Source organism: Vitis riparia, chromosome 14 (assembly GCF_004353265.1).
Source record: "Vitis riparia cultivar Riparia Gloire de Montpellier isolate 1030 chromosome 14, EGFV_Vit.rip_1.0, whole genome shotgun sequence".
Taxonomy (NCBI): domain Eukaryota; kingdom Viridiplantae; phylum Streptophyta; class Magnoliopsida; order Vitales; family Vitaceae; genus Vitis; species Vitis riparia.
The window spans coordinates 3480499-3496306 of NC_048444.1; the positions used below are offsets into that span (position 1 = coordinate 3480499).

At 34.6% G+C, this 15808-nt stretch overlaps 2 protein-coding genes across 2 annotated transcripts; one reads left to right on the top strand and one right to left on the bottom strand.

Annotated features, from left to right (window-relative positions):
- The first annotated feature begins 937 nt into the window (after positions 1-937).
- Positions 938-7781, top strand: LOC117931443 (pentatricopeptide repeat-containing protein At4g35850, mitochondrial). Its single transcript, XM_034852444.1, has 13 exons — positions 938-1040; positions 1116-1254; positions 1368-1530; positions 2348-2413; positions 2534-2631; positions 3112-3229; positions 3323-3532; positions 3958-4034; positions 5937-6030; positions 6621-6686; positions 6792-6869; positions 6999-7100; positions 7475-7781. The coding sequence occupies exons 1-13, from the start codon at positions 1013-1015 to the stop codon at positions 7571-7573; spliced, it is 1338 nt and encodes a 445-aa protein (XP_034708335.1). The 5' UTR covers positions 938-1012; the 3' UTR covers positions 7574-7781.
- Positions 7782-10319: 2538 nt separating this feature from the next.
- Positions 10320-15236, bottom strand: LOC117931129 (ras-related protein RABB1b). The gene is made up of 6 exons (XM_034852025.1): positions 15066-15236; positions 14715-14854; positions 12499-12581; positions 11501-11705; positions 11313-11381; positions 10320-10702 (listed from the first exon to the last, which is right to left on the bottom strand). The coding sequence occupies exons 1-6, from the start codon at positions 15109-15111 to the stop codon at positions 10616-10618; spliced, it is 630 nt and encodes a 209-aa protein (XP_034707916.1). The 5' UTR covers positions 15112-15236; the 3' UTR covers positions 10320-10615.
- Between the last annotated feature and the right edge of the window lie 572 nt (positions 15237-15808).

Below are 15808 nucleotides of genomic sequence, written 5' to 3' on the forward strand. Positions count from 1 at the left end.
AAAACATATTTTTAATGATCTCAAACTGGTGTATTATGATATATAAAAATTTGTTATATTAAAGAATCTTCTGAATATTATCCATATGATGTCAATCTCAATTAGATTGTTTATAAAAGAAAACCAACTAATGAAATGAAATATTATTATTTGCGAGTATTCCGTTCCATTCATTATTCAATTTTTTTTTTCTAATTGTGTTATTCTATAATAAATTACATTTTTAATTATTGATATTAGTTTTATAAAACTCAATCTTATATAATTGAAAGCATACTAAGAGGTACTCATAAAAAAAGTTTGACCAATTAAGTCATGTCCATGCACATTTAGGCTATATTACTTTGTAATTTGATCAGATTCATTTGTATCTTATTATGTTATTGTTTATACTCGGATCTATTGTTTGTATCTTCGTCAAACCATCTAAATTTTGTTTATTTATTTATTTTTATATATTTTTGATAGGGGAGATTGAGAGTCTAGTAGGTATCTCTTTGATACCTTGGCTTTTTTCTAACTAAAATATAGGAGTTATCAAACAAATTATTGGTATGATAAAATTATAAAATGTTTTATTTCACAAATAAAATATTTTAATTTATTCTTCTTATATTTTAAAATTCCATTTTGTTATAAAAAAAAGAAAAGAAAGAACGAGATAAAAAAAATCATAACACAAATCATTTAAATTAAATACAAGAAAATTGGTTTCATAAATTACAAGAGTTATCTTCGTTCAAATGAGAATATTTTTAATTTAAAAATAAAAATAAAAATTACATTTTAAAATTGAAGATTATTTGAATAAATAAATCATTTTGCTTTTTCTAAGATTTTATTTTTAATTTTTAATAAAAATTTGAGAAACCCGATCCAAACCCGGGAGTTTGGGTCCGAGAAGGAGTGAGTGATCCAGGCAACAGAATCAGGGATTCAGCTTAAACCCCTTCAAACTCTGCAAATTTAAGCAGCCCGAAAACCCTACTGTGCTATCATATTGTAACTAACCATGAAGAAGCTGCTTCAGATCGTTGCTGGTATTCTTCGATTTTTCAACAACCCCATTTACAGATTTTGATTTCAACACTCACAATCTCATGTATCATTCACAGGGCAGCGCTGTTCACCGCTGCTTCGAGCACTTGGGCGTCGATACTTTGCAGCTTCAACAGAAGAGTACGCCAAGAGGAACTATGCCAGCAATGTTTCCGAGTACACAACCGTTGTTTCTTCTCTAACTGCTCAGCGCAGGTCTTTCGCCAATCTCATTGTTCTATGAAGAAATCTGATGGGTTTTGTTTCCTTTTTTTTCTCTCTCTCTATTCTTAAGGATTTATTGGGTTCTGTTGTTGTGGTGGTAATAGGCATTTTCTGTTGAGAGATGCGTATGATGATATGATGCTTGATGGGGTTCAGCCATCTCGAGACATTTTTCATTCGCTGATCGTTGGGACCATGAAAGGAGCTCGGTTGCAGGATTCCTTCTTCTTCATAGACCAAATGAAAACTATGGGTTTGGTTCCTGATGTATGTAGATGATGAGTTTATTATCCAAGAAGTGTAAAAACTAATTTGGTTTTGTCTAGGCCTCTGTTTGGTGGACGAGAAAATGAAGGAAAAGAAAAGGAAACAACAAATTTCCTTTTTTTTTTTTCCTTTCCTTTCCCTTTTTTTTCTCTTTTGGCAATGAAAACTTTGACTAGACCATTCCAGATGAGCCTACTAGGTTCAGTCCAATGGCTTTTTTTGGGCAGTAACAGTGGATAGAGATTTAAAACTCTCAATAAGCAGATGGCGGCTAATGGAAAGTCTCTGCGTTCTCTCTCATGTGTGGGAAGATGAATTCATCTATTTGTGGATGTTAATGTGTGTTATATGCTCTTCCCTGTTTGGGCGACATGGTATTTGCTTGGGTTAGGGCAAACTGCTTAGATCGAAAAAGATTGGCAGGGATAAGAAACAATTGAATTTCTATTAGCAATTAATCTTTCTCCAGTTATATGAGGCATTTGTAGTTTCATTACCTTGGACTGCAAGAAGGACACATTTTTCCAATCCTTAAAACAGATTGCTTAGAAATTTAAGCATTGTTTGGCTAACATCTTAATAGTGCTTTTCTTGTTTTAAAGAATGCTGACCAAACAGTTTCTTAATGTTGTGTGTGAATAAAATCCATTAGACCAAGTGAATAAACTAACCAGGTTTTGTCATTTACATTATTTCTGACCTTCTCAGTCAGATTCTAATCCAGTTCATTCAGATATTTGACTCTATAAGCTAGAGTTTATTTTTTTTACTTAATTGATTCCCTTGGTAGTTCATGATGTTTAAATCTATGTTTTAGGTTGCGCTATACAACTTCTTGGTCTCAACCTGCGGGAAATGCAAAAATTCTGACCAGGCAATACATGTATGTTTCCTGAGTATCATTTAACATCTTTTTCGTCTGTTATACAGTTCTAGAATCCTCAATAGGTTTGCATGCTTTAAGAAAACTAATATTTCTGAATTTTGTCTCTCTGAATTCAAGATTTTGGAAGAAATGAAGAAAAATGAAGTGAAACCGACTGGACAAACCTACATCTGTCTGCTCAATGCATGCGCTGCTTCTGGCAGAACTGATCGGGTGTATGTCATCATTTCATTTTCTAACTCTTATCTGTTTTACATGGGCCAATGGTGAATATTCACCACCTTCTGGTGGTAACTGAGGATATCTAGCCTGCAAACTAATGGCTATCTCTTTTCATGTTAGTTCAATAACGCGATTTTATCCATTTCATCAGATATTGATCGATAGCAACACATTTTTCTAGAGGTTCTAACCTTTCATAATTATTATCTGGGATTGCCATTAAAAGGCCTGCAATGTTTTCCATAAGCACATAACTTTGGACTAGCCTACTTCTTCCTAGGTTGATATCATGGAGAAGCATAGAAGCGATATAAGTTCAAATTTTGCTTGAGCCAATATCTGGCTTCTTGATAAGCCTATTGGAATTTACTCTCCTTCATATTGTGTCCTGATATAATTATTCTATGGTGACTTGCCTGAGTGCATCCCGAAATTAAATGCTAGCTGAAATAACTTGTCTTTTATTGTTATAGGTATGCAATTGTCCGTGATATGACTGCAGCTGGTCTTGGTTTGAACAAGTTCTGCTATGCAGGACTTATAGCTGCACACAAGAACAAGATACCTTTAACAGATGATACAGCTTCCAAAGTAGTTATCAGATGTTTCCATTTTCTTTGGTTAGATTCTTATTCTCTCACTTACAAAACAGGTTTTTTCTAATGTTTCCCTTTCCTGGAAAAGATCATCGAGCTTGTTGAGCAGTCAAAGGGGTGGTCATCGATTGAAGCAACAAGAGACATGGCCGAAAATGTGATGATGGGTGTTTCGGAAGAAGAGTTATATAATATTCCCACTGCTGAATATGTTCATAGGCGTGCTGGATTTCTGAATAGGCAACTAACTGTGTATCATGTTGCACTTCATGCCTTTGCGGATCTTAGGAATGTAGAGGTATGATGTGGGATTCATTATCGCTAGCATTTGTAAAATATCTTGAGTTACAATCACTAAAAGGAGCTCATATACAAAACACACATAAGTTACATATTTTGTTTGTTCTTTTTGCTTGGCTTGATGATAATTAAACTAGTTTCTGCTTCTCTGCAATTGCCTGATGAATGGCTTTTGGGATACTAGAAATTATCTAGTGCTGCATAATGGTTTGAATTTTAAATTTTGATAATGGAAGAGGGACTTCTTTAACTACCCATCTTAAATCTTTTTTCACCCGCTTTTTCTTTGTTTACCAATTTTTAATTCCTCCAAATAATGAATTGATGATTATCATTTTCATTTTACTGGTTGAAAGTGCTGAAATATTTTAACAAGTTTACTGCCATTTTATTTTAACTTTCAATCTTTGTTCATTATGGCAGGCAATGGAAACACTTCTGGAGATGCTAAAGAAGGAGGGTAAAACTCCTGATGTTTTTCTCATCATGCAAACAATGAGGTAACTGATTGTTAAAGATTTATTTTTGAAGAAATATTGTTGAAGTGAGCTACTCACATATATGCATACACCATCCACCTGCATCTTTTATATTGGTCATTAAAAGCGATTTGATTTTATGTTTGTTCTCAAGAGATGTGTATTAATTTGCTATGTTGCCTTTTTATTACATAGCAAATGAGGATAAGTTGTATATCTCAGTACCCTTGATCTGATCCTTTATGTGCAGTATATGGATTCGAGCCTTTGTAAGGGGATATGAATTTACCTATGTTGCAGGATTTCATCGTCCATATCTTTGTGTTATTTACCCTTTATGCTAATGCAATAGGTTCACTCAATTATTTTTCTTAGTATCTTCTTGAATGGCACTTTTAAAAACTAAATGTGATATTTCATGTTAATATCAAGCAAAGAAAAGGTCGATGCTTGAATTAAGTGTAACAGGATGTTATCATAGAGCTTTAGAGTGAGGAAAATAAAGACATTGGTGAAGTTATTATTAAAACTATATCAATGAATATGGATTTTTGTGCAGGAAAATAAGTTCAAGAGTTTTGAATTCTTATGAGGTTAGAAAGTTTGCATGTTTCTTAAGTATTAGATTATCCAAAGTTCAAGAAACATTAAAGTGAAACCAAAAGATAAAAAAGACTGAATTTGTAGTCTACTGTTCGAGGAAATACAAATACTATGGGCTCGTATATTGGGTTTTGTGGAAGGAAATATCAGTCTTCTGATGGCATTGGAGTCACTTAATTTGCAATGCAAGAAATTAATGCTTCGTAGATGAGAAACTCCATACTTCCATGAAACAGATGTTTTTAAATTTTTTTATTTACATGCCTTTATTTTTCTCTGTCAACTATCAAGATGCATTGATGTATAAAATTCATTGTAGTATTTACCTCATCCAATATCATTAATATGCTTGTCATGTTTTTCTTTTTCCATTAAAGCCACAGGACAGCTAGCAGCCTAGCTCTCCTAATTTTATTTGGATGCTATACCATAGAGGCAAAGACCTTAATCAAGTCTCTGACTGAGCTTGGAGACCTTCAGCCACTTGAATCTCATTAAAAATACAGATAAATGTACAAATTCCAGCCTTAATGATGTGTGGTAACATCAAGTAAAATAACCATTTGGAGCTTGGAAGTGAGGAGAGGAAGGCAGACTTGGTTTGGCATGAGAAAGCAAAGCTGTTTTGAAGGGGAAAAAGAGAGGGAGATTAGAGGAGGAAGCTAATCCTTGAAATGAACAATCAATAGAGTAAATTGAGGAAATCTGTTGTATTAACTGGTTATCACAAAATTATATCTTAGTTTACTTTTTTTCTTGATATTTGTGACACTATGGTCATCTTTGGACATCACTTAACTGGTGCAGTGATTGACAAGCGTTTTTTCCATAGAAATCCTTGTTCGAAATGGTGGCTCCTTTAATGTGCAACAGTGATACATGCTGCCAAACTAACATTTTCATTAAAGCAACTTATGCAATGCTATATGCACTACAACAAATATGCTAGAAGTAGAAATAACTTTCGGTTTTTAGCATACATGTTTCTCTCGAAAGAAACCTCAGGATTAAACTCTTGCTGAATAAACTGCCAACTGTCTATCACCTTTTTCAATACAGGAATCCTTTCTTAGTCTTTCCTATGGTTTATCTTTAGCAGGCTTGCTTTGTATCTTTATATGCTTGCTCCTATTTTACTGTAGTTCAGTTGTAATACTTGTAAGTATTTATTGACAACTCTGTCTTCTATACACTAGAAAATAGTTTGGATGCTAGGATCTATCTACTAAATTAATTTTGTATCTTTAGTATTTAGTTTGGCTGATACACAATAAAAATTCTCTGCAGATTATGCAGTATTTAATTACTATTTTTATGCAGGTGCTATCTACATTCTGGAAACATTGATCGTGGTCTTCAAATTTTTGAAGAGTACATGAACTCAGGGAAGCCAGCTATGGTGGAACTATATGTGGTGCGTTTAATGACAAATTTAGTTATGCAATATGGTAACAAAAGTTTGTATTCTTTAACTGAGAATGTTAATGCTTTCTACTGTTATTCAAATGCTGTTTTGGTTAAATTTGAGGACACTTGATGCACTTTTTTGAGTCAACCTAATGTCATGTTACTATAATGTTGGGATGTGCATTCTGCAGTCAGGGTAATTAGCTTGAAAACCATGTTGTGTTTTCTAGGTTACAGAAATGTAACCCTACAAAAGTGTACACCCTTTGTGAATATCCTTCATCTCTATTGATTATCTCATTAATTTGTTGGGTATGAACTAGTGCACATGATTATTGGAGATTCATGTGGAGTTGCCAGGAATCTGCCAGTGGTCATTCCCTTCATTCCGTATGTTAAGTTTTTTGGTACTCTTTTTTGAAATTTTTATGGTTGACCAGTTATGAATCCTCTTTTCCTCTTAAGTTATTCTATTCTGTTGCTGTAGCTGGGCACTTCTTCCATTCAAAGGGCTGAATTTTTTTAATTTAACTTAATGCACATTCAAATTGATTGGTGTGGTATGGATGTTAAACTGCTTTACTTGCATGACTGTAGACACTTGTAGAGGGAGCTATGGTGGGTTATACTCCCAAGGGAATGGAACTCGCTCAAGACACACTGGTATTGTTTGTTGGGTTTTTCTGTTGGTTGTGGATTGAGAAGCTGATGTTATGATTACACTTTTGGTTTTTATAGCTCATAAATGATTTCCCTGGTCTAATGCAGGTCAAAATGAATGCCAGGGGCTTTTTCTTGAGCCCCAAAATGGGAAGTGAGCTCCTCCTGGTAGCCTCTGGTGAAAAGGTACGAAAACAATTCTTTGGTCACTTGATGAAGATCTGTATAAGTTAGTTGATGTGGGAAATGCTAATTATTTTCCATCAAATTCTCTTCATAACTTTACATATTTTGGTTAAAATTATTTCTTTGCAGACTGGTGGATATACCACTGCAAATTATATATGGGACCTGATGCAAGCTCGCAAAATTACCCCTTCATTTCCAGCCGTGGAAGCATACTACAATGGCCTGAGAGTGAGTCTTCCTGCCCTGATAATCCATCAAAAAATTTTCACTTATTTTATATTTTTTCTTTTTCATTTCTAGTTTGATATCAAGGGTGACCCTGAAATAATTCAGCTCAAGTCCGGAACCGGACTCGGGCTTTGTGCATTGGAAATTCCTGATAGAAGCTAATGAATCCTAAAAAATGGCCCTGGATTGTGTTATAGTGAATAGCAGCATCACAATGCTAGAAACTGAAATGACTGACACAGTTAGAAAACATTCAAGTGATCTTTGCAGTGGTTGCTTAATGTGCTTGGATTTTTTATCTTACTAAATGCCTGTATTCAGATTTTTGAATTTTCTAATTGTCTGCATTTCACACAATTCTTTTTTTTTTCCAGGAACGTGAAATACCTGAAGATGATGCAAGACTCTTACTAGTTTCTCGGGCTTATGACAACCAACGCCTAAGATTTGGAACTGGTCCAGGACGACCTTAGTTGGAAGTTGGAACATCAAGGAAAGCATCGTCTGGGACTGTTGTTTTTTTATTTTTTTTTATTAAAAAATTCGAAGGGAATAATTCCTTTGGAAATTGCTGTTGGCAGAACTAACTTTCATTGTATTAGATTTTGCGCAATGGCATGGATCACTTAATAACAATGTACCAAAGCGTCATATGAAATTAATGTGGTCATCTTTGTACTACATTGTTTATTACTCTACCATTGATGATGTGTGATTTTTTTTATTTATTTAAAAAAAGGGTATATTTATGTCTTTAACAATTATTTTTAATTTTTTTCCAAATCACAAGATTTTTTAAACTAATTCTTGAAAAATAGTTTTGAATTATTTTAATAAATAAACTTAACGTAAAAATAGTTTTCTAAAACTTTTTTTTTTTTCCTGGGTTATTTGATTGAAGGGGTTATTAAGCCTAATTTTGGAAATCTAACATTCAACCTATTTTTAGTCTCAATAAAATCATTCTCATTTTTTTCAAAAATATTTTGGGAACCTTGTGTTTTGATTGGACCATGTGGCAAATATATACTTTTTGGAACCCAACTTTATGAAATCTGAAAACCAGCTTTTAATGTGAAAATTATATATTTTTTTTTATGCATTCTAAGCCGACTATATTTTTTGTACCGAGATTTCCCCCCTTTTTTTTTTCCTCTCTTACCCACCATCCGCCTCTCCCTCCCTCCCTAGTGAAACCGGCTGGCCGGCGTCATCAATGGCCGCCACTCACACATCTCTCTGGTCGACAATCTCCCCCCCCTTTCTTTCTCTCTCTTTCCTTCCCTTTCGATATCACCAAGAGACAAGAAGGCAGTGACAATGGTGGAGAACCAGGGCCGCATGGAAGAAGGCGCGACTGGTTGCCATTGACGGCGACAACTAGCAACTCTCGCGGTCATTGACGGCAGTGGAAGCACCAACGTAGGGAGAGACCCCTCTACCTAGAGGTGAGCTCGCCCTCGCCCTTGTCGGCCTCCCTCTTGCCCCTCCTCAACCTCTCTCCTTACGTTGGTGCTTCCGTTGTCGCCGTCGTTGTCATCAATGACCGCGAGAGTTGCTGGTTGCCACCGTCAATGGCAATTAGCCGCACCTTCTTCTTTCCGGCCCTGATTCTCCACCATTGCCACTATCTTCTTCTCTCTTGGTGTTGTTGAAATGGAAGAAAAGAGAGAGAAAAAGGGAAGGGAAAGGGAGAGAGGGGGAGATTGTCGACCAAAGAGAGGTGTGAGTGGTGGCCGATGATGACGTTGGTTAGCCGGTTTCACTGGGGAGGGAGGGAGAGGCGAATGGTGAGTACAGGAGGAAAAAAAAAAAAAAGGGCAATCTCAGTACAAAAAATGCAATTGGCTTAGAGTGCATAAAAAAGATATAATTTTTCACATTAAAAGCTGATTTTCAGATTTCATAAAATTGGGTTCCAAAAGTATATATTTGCCAAATAACCCCATCAAAATTATTTTTTTAATATATATATATATATATACAATTAGTTACTATTTAAATAAAAATATGAAAGGGTTAATTTGATGAATATGAGAATTATTTTATTATTTTAATTAATTAATTCTTTTTTATAAAGTTATTATATGCTTAAATATGATATAAAAGTTTTTAAACTTTTTTTTTACACATTTTTAATTATTTTAAAAGATTTTAAAAACATCTTTAATTTATTTTTGAAAAAAATCCAATGTTCAGATAAATTCTTTTAAATCTGTTTTGAATTCAAAAAATGTACCAAACATATTTTTGAATTTTAAAAACCGTAATCAGAGCAGGCCCAATGTCATGCCGTGGGAAACGCTAGGCGTAAAAGGCCATCCAACCCCATAGAATGGCGATGGAAGAATGTGGCGGCAACAAACCCCTTCCCACACATTGATACCCGCCGGTCGCCTGAGAACAGCGGTATTGAATCCTAGGTCATTTTCTCTCTCATCAACACCTCCAGTTTCTGTGTAGCACGTGATCCGAGCCATTCCGAGAGAGTGCACCGGAAGCAAAGTCTCCACTAGAGACACAGCCCAAGGTCGCATCCCGGCCGTCGTTCGCCCAATAGCACCTTACCGGCGTCAAGATCAATGGAAGATCAGTGTCGAGGAAGCACCTTCTAACCACTGAGAGGAAGCAGATACAGGCCGGGGTTCTTTTGCTCCACAACGTTTCCGCTCCAGATACGTGCCGGGTCCGGATCCTCCGTACTCCTCGAATCTGGTACAGTCCATCCTCTCAAGGTGAGTATTGACTTATCTTTTCCATTGAGGAAAGCATCTTCTTGGAACCGGTCCAGGACCACCGCCACTGCTCCGTATAAAGCTGCCACCCATCACCACCGTTGTCTTCCAAACCTCCGCTAGGATCCAGGTCTTCCATTATATGACAATTTACAAGCACACTGAAAATATAGAGTGTACACATGCTTCCAACATGAATCAAATCATTTTCCTCATCTTATTTTCCATTGAATCAAAGAACTGAAAATAGCCCGGAAGCCTAACAGCCTTCTTAAGGGAATACAAATATGTTGCCCTCCATTGATCACCTAATTTGGGTACCTTAAGTATAAAACAAGGAACCATTATCATTATCAGAAAATAGATCCACTATTCTATGCTCTACAAAGGAGGGACCCGGGCCAGGTCAAGGAGTTGTAGCTCAGAGATACCAACAGCTGCATATGTTATCAAAATGACAAAACTGCAAACCAAAAACACACTGTTGACTAAAACCGTCCCTCTGAAATAACAGCTGAATTGGAACTATACATGAAAGTTCTCCAGAAAACACATTACAGTTTAAAAGATATAATGCTATGGTCAATAGGTATGGGCCAAGGATTGAGAAAGTGCACAAAGGATACAGAAGGGAATGCCACAACAACAGCTGAATCAGAACTGTACATTTCAGATTCTCCAGAAAAAACATTACAGTGGAAAAGATTATAGTTGTAATGAAGGCCCAGGGCAGTGTACAGAAGAATGAGCTATGGGAATACAGCAGCTTCTATTTTTCAATTAGTTGCAACATCCGCCTCTCTGACTAACCGTTCCATCTCCTGATGGACCCTGTGGCCGCCCATACCCAACCTTGATGCCAGATGACTGCAATAAATTGTTTTTTGGTAAGTGATGCAATTCATTAAAAAGGCCAAGGCAAAACAGTGGGGACGCAACCTCAAACATCATACTTGTGTTGTTTACAAGGTTTCCAGAAAGCGTATTATGTACAAGCAAAACCAAAAAAGAAAAAAAAAAAAAGAGAAAAAAAAAGGAGGAAAAAACTTAAGAAATGAAGAGCCAGATGACTGCAAATTTTACCCAAAACCAAAAAGGTTTAAAATAAGTTTTTACCATTTTAAATAAAATGAGAATACTTAGGTTGTGTTTGTTTTTTTGTCTTAAATCCAAATAGACTGTACTTAAACTTAAGTTTAAATCGTACTAAATAGTTTTAAGTATTAAGTTATTGATTTTTTATTTATTTAAGTCTTAAAGCAATTTGTAATCTAGCAGGTTTCCCAGAAGAGAAATTACAATCCATATTTGTAATGCAATTAGTCAATGAGGGTGAATGACTGACAATCCTTATGATTTGTCTCATGAAAGTCAAGAACTCTAGTACCAGTTTGAAAAGAGCAAAAACAATAACCAGAGTTCAAGATAATAACCTGAAAGCAAATAATTCCCTTCAGCTAAGTGACTCAGTACTTACCTCATTGGATAGATCAAACACGCCTTCCTGAATATTCTGAAGGATCCTTGCAGCAGTCTTTATGAAGGCCTGTAAGATATTCCATCTCAGTTTACACAATGAAATGAAATTTAACTTATAAGATTTGTAACCTAGTTCTGTAAAAAACAAATGTAAAGGGTATGAGGTCGAGGTCTAGTTCCCATCACCTCCTCAACATTTTGTGCTGTTCTTGCAGATGCCTCTAAAAATAGAAGTCCATTTTCCTTTGCAAATTGCTCCCCTTCCTCTTTGCTGACGGCCCTCCTATGGGCAAGATCACACTTGTTCCCTATGAGCATGATTGTCATGTTGGGGTTTGCATGCTGTCGTGCATCCTCAAGCCAGCTAGCTAGATGATTAAAGGTCTCTCTCCTAGACAACAGAACAACCTGGTTGTTTCAGTTGCTCAAAATTATAACAGAATGGGGAATTCGAGCAGAAACAAAAACAGAATAGGAATTACAGGCCAGAATAATGCCCAGAAAGATATGGAAAGGCTCATACCATGAAAAGTGTGCAATATGAAGGACACCATAAAATAGTTGATGGGTGTGGAACAGGTAAGAGAGTGCCATCTCCTTGATAAGCCAACTTTTGAAAGCATAATTACACACATTTAATTTTGTTTATTCTTGAAATTTTACATAAAAATGTAAAAAAAAAAAAAAAAAAAAATGAAGAGAAAGAAATAAAATAAAAAATTGAACATTCTGGAGAATGTCCTACTGCAATTTATCCATAATAACAAACACAAGCTGGTTACCAATTTCCTTAAGAGCCTATACTTGGCGGATAGCAGGCAGCTACTACAAATCAAGGCTTGTTAAGAGCCGTATGATTGATTAGATGCAAATCAGATTTAAAATCTGAGATCTCTTCTAGCCAAAACCATATTTTTGGTGTGACTGTGATAAAGGAGTTTGCTCAAACAGCTTGCAGCATGTATTTGACAGACAAAATAAAAAAAAGCAAACCATCAACTGACATCTTAGCGAGCCAGGTAGATTCAAACTACATTTCTTTAGGTAAGAGGGCAGTTACAAATAAATAAATAAATAAATAAGTCTCCCAGTGCCAAGAATAACATAACTTTCCAACACCACCACAACAACCACATACCCCTCTCTCCTTTCTCTCTCTCACATATACACATGCACATACCCACCTGGTTATGTCATAAACCAGAAGAGCACCTGCTGCTCCTCTGTAGTAAGATCTAGTGATGGACCTGAATGATTCTTGCCCAGCCTGGAAGATCATATGCATTGTTAAAAATAAATAAATAGCTAAATCACTAAATAAATAAATAATATTCAGTACAAAATACAAATGTATAAAAAAAAAGATACAAATTCAGCATAAGAACTTATTGGAATGCTGAGCTACAAGTTAATAATAGAAATGAGGGAAAAAAAGCTCTTTTTGTAAAAAAAAAGGTCTTTTATGGTCAACCATATCAAGAAAGTCTGGAAAAACTAGGCTCCAAACCATATAAAGAATAAATGAAGTACATATGAATTTTCTTAATTTATCTATTAATTTAAATGTGTGAGAATGACCTTGATTCATGATATCAAGACCTAAAAAATATGGACCAAGCACCAAAGTCTCAAACATGCCCTAAATAAACTAAAATCTGACACCTGAAAACCAGCAAACAATTGGGATGTCTGACAACATAAGACACCGAGCACTCAGTCTATACAAAGAACTAAACAAGTTATACAAATTACTCATGAGGCCATGCAAATAAATTCTCATTTTTCAGGATTATCTCTTCCTTTAGATCCACCTAAGTTTTTGTGCTATCATAATATGGAAGTAACAAGAATGCAGAATTCCTCAATGCATTTCTAGAGTCAAACAAAATTAAACTTTCATATAACCAGTAGAAAATAAATTTGCCTGTAGAGAACATAAAAAATGTCCACTATTGCACATTCACAACCTCATACTTCACATGATAAAGAACTGATATGCAAATCAAACAACCATTTGGTGCTGGATAAGTAATCCTGGTGAGAAAGAAGCAAGGGAATAATGCAAGGATCAATTGAATTCTCGTAACGCCTAAACGATTATGGTATTTCTGAAAAAGGAGAGACTTCAAATCTCATCCCAATTATTATAAAGTGCAAGTAAAATATATATATATTGACCCAACTATTGAAATTCATGAGAATTTGGCATGACTAAGCACTAAATCTGAAGTCCTTGTCTGCCACTTTCTGTTAAGAAAGTCCCAATATCCAGATGAACTTTATAAATATAACAAAACAAATCAACTTTGTGCTTGTTTAGATAAACTTCCCGTTTCTGTTTTTGAAATCAGAAAATAGTGGTAACTTTTATATAAAATACAAAAACACTTAAGACACTTATATTGAAAAAGTAATACTTTTAAAAACTGTTTAAATATTTGAAAATGATTTTTAAAAATAAAAGGTAAATCTATACTTTTTGTACAAGATGTTCTATTTCTATATAAAAGTTTCTGATTTTAAAAACAAAAAACAACAAGTGTAACAAACGGACACTTTTAATCAAATGCATGTAATGATCAGAATGTCTCATTAGAGTGATCGGACACTTTGTAATCAAATGCATGTAATGATCAAGAAGTCTCATTAGAGTGTATAATCTATATTTTTTGTACAAGATGTTTTATTTCTATATAAAAGTTTCTGATTTTAAAAACACGAAACAGGAAGTGTAATCAAACACACTTTGTCATCAAATGCTTGTAATGATCAGAATATCTTATTAGAGTGTATAGATGCTCCAGTGACAAGTATACCTCTTCTTAACTTTGTTAAATGCATCTTTATCCAAGCATTATGATTCAATGACATGGAGACATCCCCAATTTTCCATACCCAGTTTTTTGGCTCATACGTTATTTATGATTTTCGTTTGTCATATTTATTTCTTGACATGAGGCAGCTAAAAATCTTTTTCACTTGTTTGTTCCAAGTATTTTTCTTTGTTTATTTTGGTGACATTGTTCTATACATTATAATCTACTCACCCTCAAAAATGGATTCATTCAGGGATAAAGATTCAACTAAATTAATTCTACATGGATGAAATTTGTGACTATCACAAGGGAAGGGTACGTATAAAAAAATCCGTAAAATTGGAGTTCCAATTCCAACAGAAGGACTTGTATTACAACATCAGATGATAAGTCTTACAGAACTTAATAGTTCAGGACCCAGGATGACCACGTAATTTCAAGCAATCAAATGCCAGTTTGATACTTTCTAACAATGCAATCTTTACTAGTACTCATAACACTTTCCTTCAAGGACGTTTATAAAAAGCCTAATTCAATATTGTAAATAATCAATATCTCATTTTATCAGGAGCGTTAGTACTCACGGTGTCCCAAATCTGGAGTTTGATGGGTCTTCCGTCGATGGTGACCATGCGGGCCCCAAATTCGACTCCAATTGTGAGATCATGCACCGGTTGAAACCTCTTGTCTGTGAATTGCAGCAGCAGACAAGATTTCCCAACACCTGCAAACCCAAACAAAACCCTAAACTCAAGACATGCTGCTCAAACCCCTACACTTCAAATTGAGAAAGAAAACCAAATTCTCCACACAAAAGAAATCTCCTAATCCTGAAAAATCCATTTCAACCCCAAAAAATTGCCAAATTCCAAGCCTGCCTTAGTTTTTTCTGCAGTTCCTCGGAAGCAAACAGAAACAAGGGAAAAGAGATGAACCTGTGTCGCCGATGATGATGTACTTGAAGAGATAGTCGTAAGACATTTCTAAAACGATGCCGTGTAGGGAGATGAAGATGATGACGATGAAGAGGATGGAGCTCCGTGAGTTCGCAGGGCTTTTCAGACACTTCTCCCAAGATTCTATTACTTTGCCCAAAAGCTAAAAGCCAGAAGGGCAGAGAGAAAATAATTTTTTAAAAACCCCCCGAAAAAACCGAATGGAGGACACGATAGGTTTTTTCTGGAATATGGATACACGTATACGTCTTCTTATCGTATATATTTTAAATCTTTGCTTTTCATGTCGGTTTGTTCAAGCTAAAAGAAACCGTAAAATAATCATATATATATATGCATTATTTAATACGATATTTAAATACACAAATTATTTTCTATATTTAATAATATAATATTTTTTTAAAATAAATATTTTAATGTCAAATATTATTAATAAAAAATTATTTATTAAATTATGAATTATAGAATAATTTTTAAATGATGCCAAATATATGTGAGATTTTATGTATTTTAAATAATAAATATTAAAATGCTATATAATTTTTATTTTCAAAAAATATCGAATATTGAAATACAATATATTTTTCATTATGTTTTTTATAAACATAAGGTAATATATAACGTTGGTTATAAAAAAAAGATATTTTAGGATATGTAATTTTATTTTATTGTATCAGATCAATTCAATGCAGGTTTATGCTTTTATATGCTCGAAATGACTT